The following is a 19097-nucleotide window of genomic DNA, read 5'->3' as shown; positions in this document are numbered from 1 at the left end:
CGTCCCTAGGGGGCGGAATAGATATGACAGCTTGTTACACAAAGGGAAGGGGCTGAGTTTTAGTGAAAGAGCGGGAGACTGGAACAGGGCCGAAGCTGTGCCATCGTAAATATAGTATCTTATGCATTCTAAATTACCGCCCATTTGAAAAGGAAAATGCAATAAATATTTACTCTGAACTGCGCTTCAGTAGGTTGGTGGTAGATGGAAGACCGTCTTGCCAAACCGAGTCCTCTGTCCTTTGAAGAATGTCTCTGGTGGTCACTGGATACGTTGGAGTAACGTCGTGTGTAGTAGACGGGATACTCTGACTGTCCTTCCTAACCTGCATTTGTAGCAGCTGTTGCCAACTCAACGGCAAGGAGGTATCTGTCATGTTTTGTCTTTGATCATCATGTCTTGTCCCTGTGCTTCCCTCTGCTGGTCTTATTAGGTTCTTTCCCTCTTTCTATCCCTCTCTCTCCTCCTCCCTCTCTCCCTCTCCCGCTCTCTCTCTCTATCGTTCCGTTCCTGCTCCCAGCTGTTTCTCATTCTCCTAACGACCTCATTTACTCTTTCACACCTGTCCCCTATTTTGCCCTCTGATTAGAGTCCCTATTTCTCCCTCTGTTTTCCGCTTCTGTCCTTGTCGGATTCTTGTTTGAGGTTTGCTGTTCTGTGTCCTTGTTCCGCCCTGTCGTGTTTTTGCCTTCGTCAGATGCTGCGTGTGAGCAGGTGTCTATGTCAGCTACGGTCTGTGCCTTCCTGAAGCAACCTGCAGTCTGTGGTCGCGTCTCCAGTCGTTCCTCTCTACTGACGAGAGGATTTCAGTTTCCTGTTTTGGATTTACCTTTGATAATATCCAGGAGAATCATTGTTTGTTTAAGACTGGAATAAAGACTCTGTTTCTATTACGTCGCTTTTGGGTCCTCATTCATCAGCATAACAGAAGAATCCGACCAAGAATGGACCCAGCGACTACGGATTCTCGCAAGACTGCCATCGAGATCCAGGGAGCAATGCTCGGCAGACACGAGCAGGAATTGTCTGCTGCTCGTCATGCCGTTGAGACCCTGGCCGCTCATGTCTCCGATCTCTCAGGACAGTTTCAGAGTCTTCGTCTCGTGCCACCAGCTACTTCCTGGTCTTCCAAGTCTCCGGAACCTAGGGTTAATAACCCACCTTGTTACTCTGGGCAGCCCACTGAGTGTCGCTCCTTTCTCACCCAGTGTGATATTGTGTTCTCTCTCCAGCCCAACACATACTCAGGAGAGAGAGTTCGGATCGCTTACGTCATATCGCTCCTTACTGGTCGGGCTCGGGAGTGGGGCACAGCTATCTGGGAGGCAAGGGCTGAGTGTTCTAACGTTTATCAGAACTTTAAGGAGGAGATGATACGCGTTTTTGATCGTTCTGTTTTTGGGAAGGAGGCTTCCAGGGTTCTGGCTTCCCTATGTCAAGGTGATCGATCCATAACGGATTACTCTATAGAGTTTCGCACTCTTGCTGCATCCAGTGACTGGAACGAGCCGGCGTTGCTCGCTCGTTTTCTGGAGGGACTTCACGCTGAGGTTAAGGATGAGATTCTCTCCCGGGAGGTTCCTTCCAGCGTGGACTCTTTGATTGCACTCGCCATCCGCATAGAACGACGGGTAGATCTTCGTCCCCGAGCTCGTGGAAGAGAGCTCGCGTTAACGGTGTTTCCCCTCTCCGCATCTCAACCATCTTCTCCCATCGGCTCAGAGACTGAGCCCATGCAGCTGGGAGGTATTCGCATCTCGACTAAGGAGAGGGAACGGAGAATCACCAACCGCCTTTGCCTCTATTGCGGTTCTGCTGGACATTTTGTCATGTCATGTCCAGTAAAAGCCAGAGCTCATCAGTAAGCGGAGGGCTACTGGTGAGCGCTACTACTCAGGTCTCTCCATCAAGATCCTGTACTACCTTGTCGGTCCATCTACGCTGGACCGGTTCGGCTGCTTCCTGCAGTGCCTTGATAGACTCTGGGGCTGAGGGTTGTTTTATGGACGAAGCATGGGCTCGGAAACATGACATTCCTCTCAGACAGTTAGGGAGGCCAACGCCCATGTTCGCCTTAGATGGTAGTTCTCTCCCCAGTATCAGATGTGAGACACTACCTTTAACCCTCACAGTATCTGGTAACCACAGTGAGACCATTTCCTTTTTGATTTTTTGTTCACCTTTTACACCTGTTGTTTTGGGTCATCCCTGGCTAGTATGTCATAATCCTTCTATTAATTGGTCTAGTAATTCTATCCTATCCTGGAACGTTTCTTGTCATGTGAAGTGTTTAATGTCTGCTATCCCTCCTGTTTCTTCTGTCCCCTCTACTCAGGAGGAACCTGGTGATTTGACAGGAGTGCCGGAGGAATATCATGATCTACGCACGGTCTTCAGTCGGTCCAGAGCCAACTCTCTTCCTCCTCACCGGTCGTATGATTGTTGTATTGATCTCCTTCCGGGGACCACTCCCCCTCGGGGTAGACTATACTCTCTGTCGGCTCCCGAACGTAAGGCTCTCGAGGATTATCTGTCTGTTTCTCTCGACGCCGGTACCGTGGTGCCTTCTTCCTCTCCCGCCGGAGCGGGGTTTTTCTTTGTTAAGAAGAAGGACGGTACTCTGCGCCCCTGCGTGGATTATCGAGGGCTGAATGACATAACGGTTAAGAATCGTTATCCGCTTCCCCTTATGTCGTCAGCCTTCGAGATGCTGCAGGGAGCCAGGTTCTTTACTAAGTTGGACCTTCGTAACGCTTACCATCTCGTACGCATCAGAGAGGGGGACGAGTGGAAAACGGCGTTTAACACTCCGTTAGGGCATTTTGAATACCGGGTTCTGCCGTTCGGTCTCTCTAATGCTCCAGCTGTCTTTCAGGCATTAGTTAATGATGTACTGAGAGACATGCTGAACATCTTTGTTTTCGTTTACCTTGACGATATCCTGATTTTTTCACCGTCACTCGAGATTCATGTTCAGCACGTTCGACGTGTACTCCAGCGCCTTTTAGAGAATTGTCTCTACGTGAAGGCTGAGAAGTGCGCCTTTCATGTCTCCTCTGTCACTTTTCTTGGTTCTGTTATTTCCGCTGAAGGCATTCAGATGGATCCCGCTAAGGTCCAGGCTGTCAGCGATTGGCCCGTTCCTAAGTCACGTGTCGAGTTACAGCGCTTTCTCGGTTTCGCTAATTTCTATCGGCGTTTCATTCGTAATTTCGGTCAAGTGGCTGCCCCTCTCACAGCTCTGACTTCTGTCAAGACTTGCTTTAAGTGGTCCGGTTCCGCCCAGGGAGCTTTTGATCTCCTCAAGAAGCGTTTTACATCCGCCCCTATCCTTGTTACTCCTGACGTCACTAAACAATTCATTGTCGAGGTTGACGCTTCAGAGGTGGCCGTGGGATCCATTCTGTCTCAGCGCTTCCAGTCTGACGATAAGGTTCATCCTTGCGCTTACTTTTCTCATCGCCTGTCGCCATCGGAACGCAACTATGATGTGGGTAACCGCGAACTGCTCGCTATCCGCTTAGCCATAGGCGAATGGCGACAGTGGTTGGAGGGGGCGACCGTTCCTTTTGTCGTTTGGACTGACCATAAGAACCTTGAGTACATCCGTTCTGCCAAACGACTTAATGCACGTCAAGCTCGTTGGGCGTTGTTTTTCGCTCGTTTCGAGTTCGTGATTTCCTATCGCCCGGGAAATAAGAACACCAAGCCTGATGCCTTATCCCGTCTCTTTAGTTCTTCTGTGGTTTCTACCGATCCCGAGGGGATTCTCCCTGAAGGGCGTGTTGTCGGGTTGACTGTCTGGGGAATTGAGAGACAGGTAAAGCAAGCACTCACTCACACTGCGTCGCCGCGCGCTTGTCCTAGTAACCTTCTGTTTGTTCCTGTCTCTACTCGTCTGGCTGTTCTTCAGTGGGCTCATTCTGCCAAGTTAGCTGGCCACCCCGGCGTTCGGGGTACGCTTGCTTCTATTCGCCAGCGGTTTTGGTGGCCTACTCAGGAGCGAGACACGCGCCGTTTCGTGGCTGCTTGTTCGGACTGCGCGCAGACTAAGTCAGGTAACTCTCCTCCTGCCGGTCGTCTCAGACCGCTTCCCATTCCTTCTCGACCATGGTCTCACATCGCCTTAGACTTTATTACCGGTCTGCCTTCGTCTGCGGGGAAGACTGTGATTCTTACGGTTATCGATAGGTTCTCTAAGGCGGCACATTTCATTCCCCTCGCTAAGCTTCCTTCCGCTAAGGAGACGGCACAAATCATCATTGAGAATGTGTTCAGAATACATGGTCTCACGTTAGACGCCGTTTCAGACAGAGGCCCGCAATTCACGTCACAGTTTTGGAGGGAGTTCTGTCGTTTGATTGGTGCTTCCGTCAGTCTCTCTTCCGGGTTTCATCCCCAGTCTAACGGTCAAGCAGAAAGGGCCAATCAGTCGATTGGTCGCATATTACGCAGCCTTTCGTTTCGAAACCCTGCGTCTTGGTCAGAACAGCTCCCCTGGGCTGAGTACGCTCACAACTCGCTTCCTTCGTCTGCTACCGGGCTATCTCCGTTTCAGAGTAGTCTTGGTTACCAGCCTCCTCTGTTCTCGTCCCAGCTCGCCGAGTCCAGCGTTCCCTCCGCTCAGGCTTTTGTCCAACGTTGTGAGCGCACTTGGAGGAGGGTCAGGTCTGCACTTTGCCGTTACAGGGCGCAGACTGTGAGAGCCGCCAATAAACGTAGGATTAAGAGTCCTAGGTATTGTCGCGGTCAAAGAGTGTGGCTTTCCACTCGTAACCTTCCCCTTACGACAGCTTCTCGCAAGTTGACTCCGCGGTTCATTGGTCCGTTCCGTGTCTCTCAGGTCGTCAATCCTGTCGCTGTGCGACTGCTTCTTCCGCGACATCTTCGTCGCGTCCACCCTGTCTTCCATGTCTCTTGTGTCAAGCCTTTTCTTCGCGCCCCCGTTCGTCTTCCCTCCCCCCCCCCCGTCCTTGTCGAGGGCGCACCTATTTACAAGGTACGGAAGATCATGGACATGCGTTCTCGGGGACGTGGTCACCAGTACTTAGTGGATTGGGAGGGTTACGGTCCTGAGGAGAGGAGTTGGGTTCCATCTCGGGACGTGCTGGACCGTTCGTTGATTGATGATTTCCTTCGTTGCCGCCAGGGTTCCTCCTCGAGTGCGCCAGGAGGCGCTCGGTGAGTGGGGGGGTACTGTCATGTTTTGTCTTTGATCATCATGTCTTGTCCCTGTGCTTCCCTCTGCTGGTCTTATTAGGTTCTTTCCCTCTTTCTATCCCTCTCTCTCCTCCTCCCTCTCTCCCTCTCCCGCTCTCTCTCTCTATCGTTCCGTTCCTGCTCCCAGCTGTTTCTCATTCTCCTAACGACCTCATTTACTCTTTCACACCTGTCCCCTATTTTGCCCTCTGATTAGAGTCCCTATTTCTCCCTCTGTTTTCCGCTTCTGTCCTTGTCGGATTCTTGTTTGAGGTTTGCTGTTCTGTGTCCTTGTTCCGCCCTGTCGTGTTTTTGCCTTCGTCAGATGCTGCGTGTGAGCAGGTGTCTATGTCAGCTACGGTCTGTGCCTTCCTGAAGCGACCTGCAGTCTGTGGTCGCGTCTCCAGTCGTTCCTCTCTACTGACGAGAGGATTTCAGTTTCCTGTTTTGGATTTACCTTTGATAATATCCAGGAGAATCATTGTTTGTTTAAGACTGGAATAAAGACTCTGTTTCTATTACGTCGCTTTTGGGTCCTCATTCATCAGCATAACAGTATCACTTCTGTAGTGAATACGAGTTCAAAGTTCATACCATTTACAACCAAAGTCCATGCTGATGTTGGCTTAGTTCTGTAGTTATTATCTGAACCATTCTGACATCGGATCGTCATCCTAAATGTACCCGTAACAGGAAGTTATATTTTTGTCAATGGCTTTTATAGTGGAGGGAGAGGGGTGTGTCTGAAAAGTTTATAACCCATGTCTCTTCACAGGGGCGGGCCCCTAGTTGAGCAGAAGCCCAAATTTATGAAAATCCAATCTCATTTGGAAGCTAAAATTACATTTAATCTCTTCACAAATAATTTCATATTCAAACAATGGAATTAAACAACAATTCCATGTGAATCCGATACCTCTGACGTTTAGACTTTCCACAGTAGAGTTTATGTCATTCTATCATTGATGAGAATGTGTCAGAGGGCAACCGAACTGACATAATATACCTTAAGTACCACCGCATATGTTCAGTTGGTCGGATTACCAGAATATAGTTCATTTCCCCCCACTTCTGATGTTCCCAGAATCTCTATGTTAACCAAGGGGTTTTCTTATGTCACATCAGTTATAGTAGGGAGAGGGAAAAGGGGAGAAAGAGGTATTTATGACTGTCATAAACCTACCCCCGGGCCAATGTCATGACAGTACATAGTCAACATTTTCCTCAAGTTTGGGTCAGTCACAGTGGTCAGGTATTCTGCCACTGTGTACTCTCTGTTTAGGGCCAAGTAGCATTCTAGTTTGCTCAGATTTTTTGTTAACTCTTTCCAATGTGTCAAGTAATTATCTTTTTGTTTTCTCATGATTTGGTTGGGTCTAATTGTGTTGCTGTCCTGGGGCTCTGTGAGGTCTGTTTGTGTGTGTTTGTGAACAGAGCCCCAGGACGAGCTTGCTTAGGGGACTCTTTTCCAGGTTCATCTCTCTGTAGGTGATGGCTTTGTTATGGAAGGTTTGGGAATTGCTTCCTTTTAGGTGGTTGTAGAATTTAACGTCTCTTTTCTTGATTTTGATAATTAGTGGGTATCGGCCTAATTCTGCTCTGCATGCATTATTTGGTGTTTTACGTTGTACACAGAGGATATTTTTTGCAGGATTCTGCATGCAGAGTCTCAATTTGGTGTTTGTCCCATTTTGTGAATTCTTGGTTGGTGAGAGGACCCCAGATCTCACATCCATAAAAGGCAATGGGTTCTAAAATTGATTCAAGTATTTTTAGCCAGATCGTCGAATTTTATGTTCCTTTTGATGGCATAGAAGGCCTTCTTGCCTTGTCTCTCAGCTCGTTCACAGCTTTGTGGAAGTTACCTGTGGTGCTGATGTTTAGGCCAAGGTGTGTATGTTTTTTGTGTGCTCTAGGGTAATGGTGTCTAGATGGCAAATGGACCTTTTTTGGAACACCATTATTTTTGTCTTACTGAGATTTACTGTCAGGGCCCAGGTCTGACAGAATCTGTGCAGAAGATCTAGGTGCTGCTGTAGGCCCTCCTTAGTTGGTGACCGAAGCACCAGATCATCAGCAAACAGTAGACATTTGACTTCAGATTCTAGTATGGTGAGGCCGGGTGCTGCAGACTGTTCTAGTGCCCTCGCCAATTCATTGATATATATGTTAAAGAAGGTGTGGCTTAAGCTGCATCCCTGTCTCACCCCACGGCCCTGTGGAAAGTAATGTGTGTTTATTTTGCAAATTTTAACCACACACTTGTTGTTTGTGTACATGGATTTTATAATGTCGTATGTTTTGAAATCAACAAAGCATGAGAAGACTTTCCCTTTGTTTTGGTTTGTTTGTTTGTCAATTAGGGTGTGCTGGGTGAACACATGGTCTGTCGTATGGTAATTTGGTAAAAAGCCAATTTGACATCTGTACATTGTTTGCACTGAGGAAATGTAGGAGTCTGCTGTTAATGATAAGGCAGAGGATTTCCCCAAGGTTGCTGTTTCTCTCTCTCCCTCTAGTCTCCACAGTCAGAGAACAGCACAGGAGGTTATTCAAGCTGCCTGGCATCAGCCCTTCCCCTGAGTGGGAGAGAGAAAGAACAGAGAGAAACACAAACATTAGCTAAACATTCACAGCAGACTAAATGTCCTTATTTTTCTGTTTAATGACTGATTCAAAGTCTGCTTGTATAATCACAAATTGTCACTGACTTTGACAGTGGAAAGAAAAACTTTTTTTGTCATGAATAAAAGACTAAACAATAGGTAGAAACATTGATACAAGCTTTGGCAAACTAGAATAAAGCGTTCTGCTAAAAGATGAATAAGCAGATGAGACTGACAGAATATTTGCCCACCACTCTTAGATAATACACTCTCTGCACAATTGATTACCTGGTGATTGTTGCACATGATTGTTATTCATAGCATGACCTGGCTCTCTGGTGCGTTTGCATTAACAAGTAAATGTAATTTAATCTGAGACAGCCTGTTTTGGCCCGAGGGGATTCATAAATCACAGGACTGTTTCTAAAGCAAGGTTTCAGTTGGACAGAGCTGTCAAAATCAATCTGGAACAACACAGTGGATTTACACTCAGCTGTGGTATTAGTATGTGTGTCGTGTATGTGTGTGTTGTGTGTGTGTGACTCATAGACTACACATTATTGCAGTTCCACTCTACCAGTCCTACATATGGCCAGCACACTCTATCTAATACAATGCCTGTCTTATTTTTATTTCCATGTCGATTTAAAGACTCTTCTCTCCTCATCTCTTTGGTAGCCATCAGCTAGCTGGTGGTTTCCACCGGCTGTCAGACAAATTATATAATTTGCATTGAATTGCTACACTTAGCATACATTCGCTTCTCAATGAGACAGAAAAATAAAGAAAAGGCATCGTTCAAGCTTCCTACAGATGTAGGATCTAATTTGATCACTGTTTTGTTAATGATAATTTTCTTGCACAGCAGGAAGTGTAGTGTTTTCAAGGCTTCTAAAGTTTGTAATTTCTACTTAAAAATGTTAGACTTGATTTGCCCTAAAATGTATTAGCCCCTACAGAAAAATCCCATTAATTATAATCCACATAATAATTCACATTTCCTGATGCTGCAGGATTATTTTCCTGGTGTAGCAAACTGTCACTATTTTGTTCCCTTCCCAAACAAACCCATCAGCAGAGATCCTAACAAAAAAAGCAGCAGAAATAGACAGATAATCATCTATTAATAGTTTGATGTCTGTCCTACTGTGTTGCCAGTGGGACCAGAAGAAAGGCTTTTAGGCTACTGACTGCTGGTTCCTCTGGTAGACTATTGATTTTTATCATCCACCAGATCAGACCAAGATGGACCTCTCTCTCTCTCTCTCTCTCTCTCTGGAGGTATGGGGGCTTAGTGGAGCTGTCTGTACGGCTGGAGAGGAGGGGTTGGGTGTACAGTTGTAATGTGGTGCTGGAGGGTGTATTGTATTGCACTGTGTTCTTGTGTACTGTGTAATGTGATTGTGTGGAGGTTGCGGTGGCATGGAGTGCGCTTTCCCTTGGGGTGGGGGTGGGGGGTTCTGGTGGTTTTAGTGTAATGAGGATGTCTCATTTAAGTAAGACAAAAAGTCAAAAGTCTCTCTCTACCTCTCTCTTTCTGTTTCTCTCTCCAGACTCATTACGCCAGATCAGAGCTGCCGTATTGTTTCGCCAGCTGCCCAAAGACCACACAAAAAGTGATGTTTTGAAAGGGACCTGACAAAAAGGACAAACAGGGCACTCAAGAACATTACCCTGATTGTCAGTTAATTTGTCCATATACATGTATTTCTGACATTTTCCATGTCCCCATGCAGGATTGGTGGGGCGGTCCCCATCGTGTTCCCCTACTTTGCGGAGTTCCTTGCGAGGGAGAAGAGAGGAGAGCACCTGAGCTGGCTCTGCATGTTCTGGATGATAGGAGGGATCTATGCCTCGGCAATGGCCTGGCTCATCATACCACACTATGGTGAGTGACTGACAGCCCTGTCCTATCACGCTGCAGGATTATTTGTGCCACACCTAGGTCACCAATCATAGAGATTGATATCAGCAGCCTAGGCCTGAACCCTCAACCCGTATCCAGGGATTACCCGTGTTTACTGTCTGTCTGTCTGTCTGCTACTGTCTACTGTCTGTCTGGCTGCTACTGTCTAATGTCTGTCTGCTACTGTCTGTCTGCTACTGTCTACTGTCTGTGTGCTACTGTCTGTCTGCTACTGTCTGTCTGTCTGTCTGCTACTGTCTACTGTCTTGTCTGTCTGTCTGTCTGCTACTGTCTGTCTGTCTAATACTGTCTATTGTCTGTCTGTCTGCTACTGTCTACTGTCTATCTGTCTGCTACTATCTACTGTCTGTCTGTCTGTCTGTCTGCTACTGTCTGCTGTCTGTATGTCTGCTATTGTCGTCTGTCTGCTACTGTCTACTGTCTGTCTGTCTGCTACTGTCTACTGTCTGTCTCTCTGTCTGCTACTGTCTACTGTCTGTCTCTCTGTCTGCTACTGCCTAATGTCTGTCTGTCTGCTACTGCCTAATGTCTGTCTGTCTGCTACTGTCTGCTGTCTGTATGTCTGCTATTGTCTACTGTCTGTCTGTCTGTCTGCTACTGTCTACTGTCTTTCTCTCTGTCTGCCACTGTCTACTGTCTGTTTCTCTGTCTGCTACTGTCTACTGTCTGTCTGTCTCTCTGTCTGCTACTGCCTAATGTCTGTCTGTCTGCTACTGTCTGTCTGTCTGCTACTATCTACGGTCTGTCTGTCTGCTACTGTCTGCTGTCTGCTACTGTCTACTGTCTGTCTGTCTGCTACTGTTTACTGCTTGTCTGATACTGTCTGTTTGATACTGTATGTCTGTCTGTCTGTCTGTCTGTCTGTCTGTCTGTCTGTCTGTCTGCTACAGTCTACTGTTTGTCTACTACTGTCTACTGTCTGACTGCTACTGTCTACTGTCTGTCTGTCTGCTACTCTTTTCTGTTTGTCTGATACTGTATGTCTGTCTGTCTGTCTGCTACAGTCTACTGTCTGTCTGCTACTCTCTACTCTGTCTGTCTGTCTGCTACTGCCTAATGTCTGTCTGTCTGCTACTATCTACTGTCTGTCTGCTACTATCTACTGTCTGTCTGTCTGCTACTGTCTGCTGTCTGTATGTCTGCTACTGTCTACTGTCTGTCTGTCTGCTACTGTCTACTGTTTGTCTGATACTGTCTGTTTGATACTGTCTGTCTGTCTGTCTGCTACAGTCTACTGTCTGTCTACTACTGTCTACTGTCTGTCTGCTACTGTCTACTGCCTGTGTGTCTGCTAGTCTCTGCTGTTTGTCTGATACTGTATGTCTGTCTGTCTGTCTGCTACAGTCTACTGTCTGTCTGCTACAATCTACTGTCTGTCTGCTACAATCTACTTTCTGTCTGCTACTCTCTACTCTGTCTGTCAGTCTGCTACTGTCTACTGTCTGTCTGCTACTGTCTACTGTCTGTCTGTCTGCTACTGTCTTGTCTGTCTGCCTGCTATTGTCTATTGTCTGTCTGTCTGCTACTGTATACTGTCTGCTACTGTCTACTGTCTGTCTGTCGCTGTCTACTGTCTGTCTGCTACTGTCTGTCTGCTACTGTCTACTGTCTGTTTGCTACTGTCTGTCCGCTACTGTCTACTGTTTGTCTGTCTGCTACTGTCTACTGTCTGTCTGTCTGCTACTGTCTACTGTCTTGTCTGTCTGTCTGTCTGCCTGCTATTGTCTATTGTCTGTCTGTCTGTCTGCTACTGTCTACTGTCTGCTACTGTCTACTGTCTGTCTGTCGCTGTCTACTGTCTGGCTGCTACTGTCTACTGTCTGTCTATCTGCTACTGTCTACTGTCTGTCTGCTACTGTCTGTCCGCTACTGTCTACTGTCTGTCTGTCTGCTACTGTCTACTGTCTGTCTGTCTGTCTGCTACTGTCTACTGTCTACTGTCTGTCTGTCTGTCTGTCTGTCTGCTATTGTCTATTGTCTGTCTGTCTGTCTGCTACTGTCTACTGTCTGCTACTGTCTACTGTCTGTCTGTCGCTGTCTACTGTCTGGCTGCTACTGTCTACTGTCTGTCTATCTGCTACTGTCTACTGTCTGTCTGCTACTGTCTGTCCGCTACAGTCTACTGTCTGTCTGTCTGCTACTGTCTACTGTCTGTCTGTCTGTCTGCTACTGTCTACTGTCTGTCTGTCTGTTACTGCCTACTGTCTGTCTGCTACTGTCTGTCTGCTACTGTCTACTGTCTGTCTGTCTGTCTGCTATTGTATGCTGTCTGTCTGTCTGTCTGCTACTGTCTGTCTGCCTGCTACTGTCTGTCTGTTTGTCTGTCTGCTACTGTATGCTGTCTGTCTGTCTGTCTGCTACTGTCTGTCTGCCTGCTACTGTCTGTCTGTCTGTCTGTCTGTCTGTTTGTCTGTCTGTCTGCTACTGTCTGTTTGTCAGCTACTGTTTGCCTACTACTGTCTGCTGCCTGTCTGTTTTTTTGTCTGTCTGCTACTGTCTACTGTCTGTCTGTTTGTCTGTCTGTCTGCTACTGTCTGTCTGTCTGCTACTGTCTGTCTGTCTACTACTGTCTACTGTCTGTCTGTTTGTCTGTCTGTCTACTACTGTCTACTGTCTGTCTGTCTGCTACTGTCAGTCAACTGTCTGTCTGTTTGTCTGTCTGTCTGTCTGCTACTGTCTACTGTCTACTGTCTGTCTGTCTGTCTGTTTGTCTGTCTGTCTGATGCTGTCTACTGTCTGTTTGCAATGTCTACTGTCTGTCTGTTTGTCTGTCTGTCTGCTACTGTCTGTCTTTCTGCTATTGTCTACTGTCTGTCTGTGCGTCTGTGCGAGAACTTGTGTAACAGGTTCCGCCGCAGAGGGCTCTTCATTGACTGCTGCTGGCCAGAGGCTGAAGGATTCCTCCTCTTCCTGGAAAGCCTCAGTGTGTGTGTGTCTGTCTGAGTGTGTGTGTTCGAAGGAATTAAGTTAAGAGGCGGGTCGTAAATGTTTTGTGTAAAAAATGTGTAATGTTTTATGTGTGAAGTGCGTGTGTATATTGCTGTGTGTGGTTACTGTATATTGTACACTCCTATTTGTGTGTACCCATGCATTTGTGTAAACACCCATGTGTGTTTGTGAGTGTTTTATGCCTCTGTGTGTGTATGTGTAGGTGTTAATGTCATGGGCATTGTGCTGTGACCAAGGACACTGCAGGTGTGTGTGATTGAAGTGTGACACTGCCTTGTTCTACGTAGCGCAGCTCCATAAATCTAGGTGTGTGTCAATCAGTCAGCCATACCCTCCAGTCCATTATAGCTGTAATCTCCCTAATGAGATTTGTACTGGTGGAGTCTAACACAGCCCCATGGGCATCACATACACACAAACACCCCAACAACCCCCAACAGACATGATTTGGTTTACAATACTGTGACATCACATGAACTCCCCCTCACACCTCTGACATCTCCCTGGCTTTCTCCCTCTGCCCCAGGGGCTATCCTGAAGACCACCCACACCCTGACTCTAAACAGACCAACTGTCTGGATGTGTGTCTTTATTGCTGCTGCTGTGTATGTAGGCCTATATATACAGAGGAGAGAGAGAGAGAGAGAGTTAGCTCTTCTGTTGCTATCCTCAGAGATTGATGTATCAGTTAGTCTCACTAAATGCTTCCAATAAGAATTGAACAACACACTTTGTCTCTCTCTCCCCCTCTCTTTCTCTCTCTTACTTTTTCTTGCTCGCTCATTTCCTTCACCATGTGGTGTTCTTCAGTCTCTAGATTCTCATTACCATCATCACGCTGCATCTCATGTGGAAAATAGAAGTGTGTTTTTGGATAATTCCTCATATGAGAGACTATAATGAAATGGGTTGATTATTTAAAGGTACTTGGAGGCACTTTAAGATTTCAGGCCTTCATACTTTTACTTTTATACAAAAAAACGCATAATATTAGACATGGAATATGTATTGTTGTGCTCATTTCTCTTTTTTATGATTGGTGGTTGTGTGTGTGTGCAGGATGGAGTTTCAGTATGGGCTCCGCCTACCAGTTCCACAGTTGGAGAGTGTTTGTGGTGGTGTGTGCTCTACCCTGTGTGTGTGCTGTCGTAGCACTCACCTTCATGCCCGAGAGCCCACGATTCCTCCTAGAGGTAAGGAGTGTGTGTGTGTGTGTCTGCATACCGCCCCAACAGATTCACAGATGACACAATCTCAATTGCACTTCACACTGCCGTCTCCCACCTGGACAAGAGGGGAAGTAACTATGTGAGATTGCTGTTCATAGACTACAGCTCAGCGTTCAACAACATAGTCCCCTGAAAGCTCATCACCCAGCTGGAGACTCTGGGACTGAATCCCTCCCCCCTGCAACTGGATCCTGGACTTTCTGATGGGACAGCCCCTATAAACTTAGAAGTGTGGTGCCAGGACAACAGCAAGAAGCTGATCATGGACCACAGGAGAAAGAGGGGAGAGCACAACCCCATCCACATCGACAGGACTTTTTGGAGCGGGTCGAGAGCTTCACGTTCCTTGGCATCCACATCACTTAACATGGTCCACAAACCCACACACAGTCATGAAGAGATCACAAAGCGCTACAGAGGGTTGTGTGGACAGACCAGTACATCACTGGGGCCAAGATCCCTGCCATCCAGGACCTCTATATCAGGTGGTGTCAGAGGAAGCCCCGAAAAATCACCAGTCTCCAGCCACCCAAGCCATAGACTGTTCACTCTGCTACCGCCCGGCAAACGGTACCGGAGCATCAGCTCTCAGACCAACAGGCTTCGAGACAGCTTCTACCCCAAGCCATAAGACTGCTAAATCAAATCAAACTTTATTTGTCACATGCGCAAGTGTAGACCTTACTATGAAATGCATACTTACAAGCCCTTAACCAACAGTGCAGCTCAAGAAGAGTTAAGAAAATATTTAACAAATAAACTGAAGTAAAAAAGAATAAAAAGTAACACAATAAAATAACAATAATAAGGCTATATACAGGGGGTACCGGTACCAGGTTAATGTGCGCGGGTACAGGTTAGTCGAGGTAATTTGTACATGTACGTAGGGATGAAGTGACTATGCATAGATAATAAACAGTGAGTAGCAGCAGTGTACAAAATAAATGGAGAGGGGGTGTCAATGTAAATAGTTATGTGGCCATTCGATTAATTGTTCAGCAGTCTTATGGCTTGGGGGTAGAAGCTGTTAAGGAGCCTTTTGATCCTAGACTTGGCACTCCAGTACCACTTGCTGTGCGGTAGCAGAGAGACACGTCTATGACATGCGTGACTGGAGTCTCTGACAATTTTTTGGGCCTTCCACTGACAACTCCTAGTATATGGGTCCTGATTGGCAGGAAGCTTGGCCCTAGTGATGTACTGGGCTGTACGCACTACTCTCTGTAGCGCCTTAAAGTCCGAAGCAGAGCAGTTGCCATACCAGGCGGTGATGCAACCGGTCAGGATGCTCTCGATGATGCAGCTGTGGAACATTTTGAGGATCTGGGGACCCATGCCAAATCTTTCAAGTCTCCTGAGGGGGAAAGGTGTTGTCGTGCTCTCTTCACAACTGTCTTGGTATGTTTGGACCATGATAGTTTGTTGGTGAAGTGGACACCAAGGAACTTGAAACTCTCGACCCGCTCCACTACAGCCCCATAAATGTTCATGGGGTTCTGTTCGGCCCGCCTTTTTCTATAGTCCACGATAAACTCTTTTGTCTTGCTCGCATTGAGGGAGAGGTTGTTGTCATGGCACCACACTGCCAGGTTTCTGACTTCCTCCCAATAGGCTCTCATCGTTGTCGTTGATAAGGCCTTTCGCTGTTGTGTCGTCAGCAAACTTAATGATGGTGTTGGAGTTGTGTTTGGCCACGCAGTCGTGGGTGAACAGGGAGTACAGGAGGGGACTAAGTACGCACCCCTGAGTGGCCCAAGTGTTGAGGATCAGCGTGGCAGACGTGTTGTTGCCTACCCTTACCACCTGGGGATGGCCCGTCAGGAAGTCCAGGATCCAGTTGCAGAGGGAGGTGTTTAGTCCCAGGGTCCTTAGCTTAGTGATGAGCTTCATGGGCACCATGGTGTTGAACGCCAAGCTGTAGTCAATGAACAGCACTCTCACATAGGTGTTCCTTTTGTCCAGGTGGGAGAGGGCAGTGTGGATTGCGATTGAGATTGCGTCATCTGTGGATCTGTTGGTTCTATGTGAATTGGAGTGGGTCTAGGGTGTCTGGGAGGATGCTGTTGATGTGAGCCATGACCTGCCTTTCAAAGCACTTCATGGCTACCGATGTGAGTGCTACGGGGCGGCAATCATTTAGGCAGGTTACCTTTGCTTCCTTTGGCACAGGGACTATGGTGGTCTGCGTGAAACATGTAGGTATTACAGGGAGAGGTTGAAAATGTCAGTGAAGACACTTGCCAGGTGGTCCGCGCATGCTTTGTGTACACGTCCTGGTAATCTGTCTGGCCCCGTGGCTTTGTGAATATTGACCTGTTTAAAGGTCTTACTCACATCGGCTACCGAGAGCATTGTCGTCCAGAACAACTTGTCCTCTCGTGCATGCTTCAGTGTTGCTTGCCTCTGTTAGGTTCATATTTTTCAGAATAAATAACTCACGGACACTAGAGAAGCTTTAACCAAGTTTAATTCTTCCCAAAGGTTCTGTACAGCTGTATTCAGACACTCCAACATTTGTCCCACTCAGATATATATATCCCACTTAAAACACTCTCCCTTCTCTACAATCCTTACATCTTATGGTTTAACATGAAAAGAGTAACAAGATACCAAACCCTATTACTCCCTTTAGGTGACCTGTCCTCACCTCCTGACCTCAACCCCTCCTTCATCTAATCCACAATGTCCATCTGTCTTTCCTGTAGCAATGTGTTGCTCTTCTCCCGTCCCCCAAAACATTCCAACACATTCCACAGCTATCTGTCTTTCTACAGAGGCCCAGTCTCTTTCTCCTTTGATTATATGCTTCTTTCCTATAATTTATTTAATATCTCAATGTTCAAAATGTCGAATCCAACACTGCGAATCGAGCATAACAGGCATTTAGCAGGTCTGGTAGGCTCGTGTCACTGGGCAGCTCGCGTCTGGGTTCCCCTTTGTAGTCCGTAATAGTCTTCAAGTCCTGCCACATCCAACGAGCGTCAGAGCCTGGTGTAGGATTCAATCTTAATCTTGTATTGACGCTTTGCTTGTTTGATGGTTCGTCTGAGGGCATAGCGGGATTTCTTATAAGTGTCCGGATTAGTGTCCCGCTCCTTGAAAGCGGCATCTCTAGCCTTTAGCTCGATGATGTTCCCTGTAATTCATGGCTTCTGGTTGGGATATGTACATACGGTCACTGTGGGGACGACGTCGTCGATGCACTTATTTATGAAGCCGATGACTGAGGTGGTATACTCCTCAATGCCATTGGATGAATCCCGGAACATATTCCAGTCTGTGCTAGAAAAACAGTCATGTAGCGTAGCATTCACATCATCTGACCTCTTACGTATTGAGCGAGTCACTGGTACTTCCTGCTTTAGTTTTTGCTTGTAAGCAGGAATCAGGAGGATAGAATTATGGTCAGATTTGCCAAATGGAGGACGGGGGAGAGCTTTGTATGCATCACTATGTGTGGAGTAAAGGTGGTCTAGAGTTTTTTTTCCTCTGGCTGCACATGTGACATAGCCATAAGACTGCTAAATAGTTAATTAATGGTTACCTGGACTATCTGCATTGACCCTATATTGCACTGAATCTAAACACACACACACAGGACTATATATACACACTATGTACACAGTCACTCACACACACTACACAAAACCCACTCACATTATTACGTACTGTACTTACACACACACATAACACACACACATGCATAATGACACCACACAAACACACATACATACATATACACATACTTAAACACACACGCACCTATAGACACTAGGTCCAGGTGATTTGGCATAAAAATCATATCTGGATTTTTTCAAACTTAATTGCCGATTCACAATATATATCTCAATTTTTTAAATGTTCTCTCTAAATAAGCTTTTCTTTACAATTAGGGGTCAAAAGCACAGCATTCCAAACAGTCAGCAATAATCTAATGAATTCAGGGCTTGTGTAATTATACCTAGGCTGAATATAAGTTTTCCACAACCATAAGACCCACTAATAATTTAATGATTTTATCAACTTAGTTTAACCTGCTTTTTTGTTGTTGCAATAATCGCTGATCTGGCTTTCAAGTCTGTCTATGAAAATGCCCTTTTGTATACAAATGTAACCAGAACCATGCGTCACGTTCGTCGTATGAGTGAGACCAAGGCGCAGCGTGGTATGCGTACATTCTCTTTTAATGAATGAAACACTGAACAAAAACAACAAAATCAACGAACGAAACGTGAAGCTATACAAATAGTGCAGACAGGCAACTAAATACAGACAAGATCCCACAAACACAAAAGGGAAATGGCTGCCTAAATATGATCCCCAATCAGAGACAACGATAAACAGCTGCCTCTGATTGGGAACCATATCAGGCCACTATAGACATACAAATACACCTAGATAACCCATCCAAGTCCATCACGCCCCAACCAACACAGATAAAACAGCTTACTATGTTCAGGGCGTGACATACACATTCACTAATAATGTAGCAGGCATTATAGAAGGCTGACACATGCACATTTGTGGCCTGCTGGAGGTCATTTTGCAGGGCGCTGGCAGTGCACCTCCTTGCACAAAGGCGGAGGTAGCGGTCCTGCTGCTGGGTCGTTGCCCTCCTACGGCCTCCTCCACGTCTCCTGATGTACTGGCCTGTCTCCTGGTAGCGTCTGCATGCTCTGGACACTACGCTGACAGACACAGCAAACCTTTTTGCCACAGTTCGCATTGATGTGCCATCCTGGATGAACTGCACTACCTGAGCCACTTGTGTGGGTTGTAGACTCCGTCTCATGCTACCACTAGAGTGAGAGCACCGCCAGCATTCAAAAGTGACCAAAACATCAGCCAGGAAGCATAGGAACTGAGAAGTGGTCTGTGGTCACCACCTGCAGAATCACTCCTGTTTTGGGGGGTGTCTTGCTAATTGCCTATAATTTCCACCTTTTGTCTATTCTATTTGCACAACAGCATGTGAAATTTATTGTCAATCAGTGTTGCTTCCTAAGTGGACAGTTGATTTCACAGAAGTGTGATTGACTTGGAGTTACATTGTGTTTTTTAAGTGTTCCCTTTATTTTTTTGAGCAGTGTATAATAGTTTTTATGCTCATTGCACATTTATAAAACACAGACTAGACAACTAGTGTGGCTAGCAGTACAGAAACGGAACATTCATTTTCCAGAATCA

The 19097-nt window shown here is 46.5% G+C and overlaps 1 protein-coding gene across 2 annotated transcripts in view; it reads left to right on the top strand.

Annotated features, from left to right (window-relative positions):
• LOC129818306 (synaptic vesicle glycoprotein 2C-like) overlaps positions 1-19097 on the top strand; it is a 61243-nt gene that overhangs the window by 19955 nt on the left and 22191 nt on the right. For both annotated transcript variants that reach the window (XR_008753921.1, XM_055874058.1), the window contains 2 exons: positions 9542-9693; positions 13741-13874. Coding sequence is in view for 1 of the 2 variants with exons in the window: in XM_055874058.1 (XP_055730033.1) it covers positions 9542-9693; positions 13741-13874 (286 nt within the window). In the remaining variant the exon portion in view is untranslated. The remainder of the gene's footprint in view (positions 1-9541; positions 9694-13740; positions 13875-19097) is intronic.

Source organism: Salvelinus fontinalis, chromosome 21, assembly GCF_029448725.1.
Source record: "Salvelinus fontinalis isolate EN_2023a chromosome 21, ASM2944872v1, whole genome shotgun sequence".
In the NCBI taxonomy this organism is placed as follows: Eukaryota; Metazoa; Chordata; class Actinopteri; order Salmoniformes; family Salmonidae; genus Salvelinus; species Salvelinus fontinalis.
Note: the sequence above shows the minus strand (reverse complement) of the source record. Positions and strands in the feature narration are given on the sequence as shown.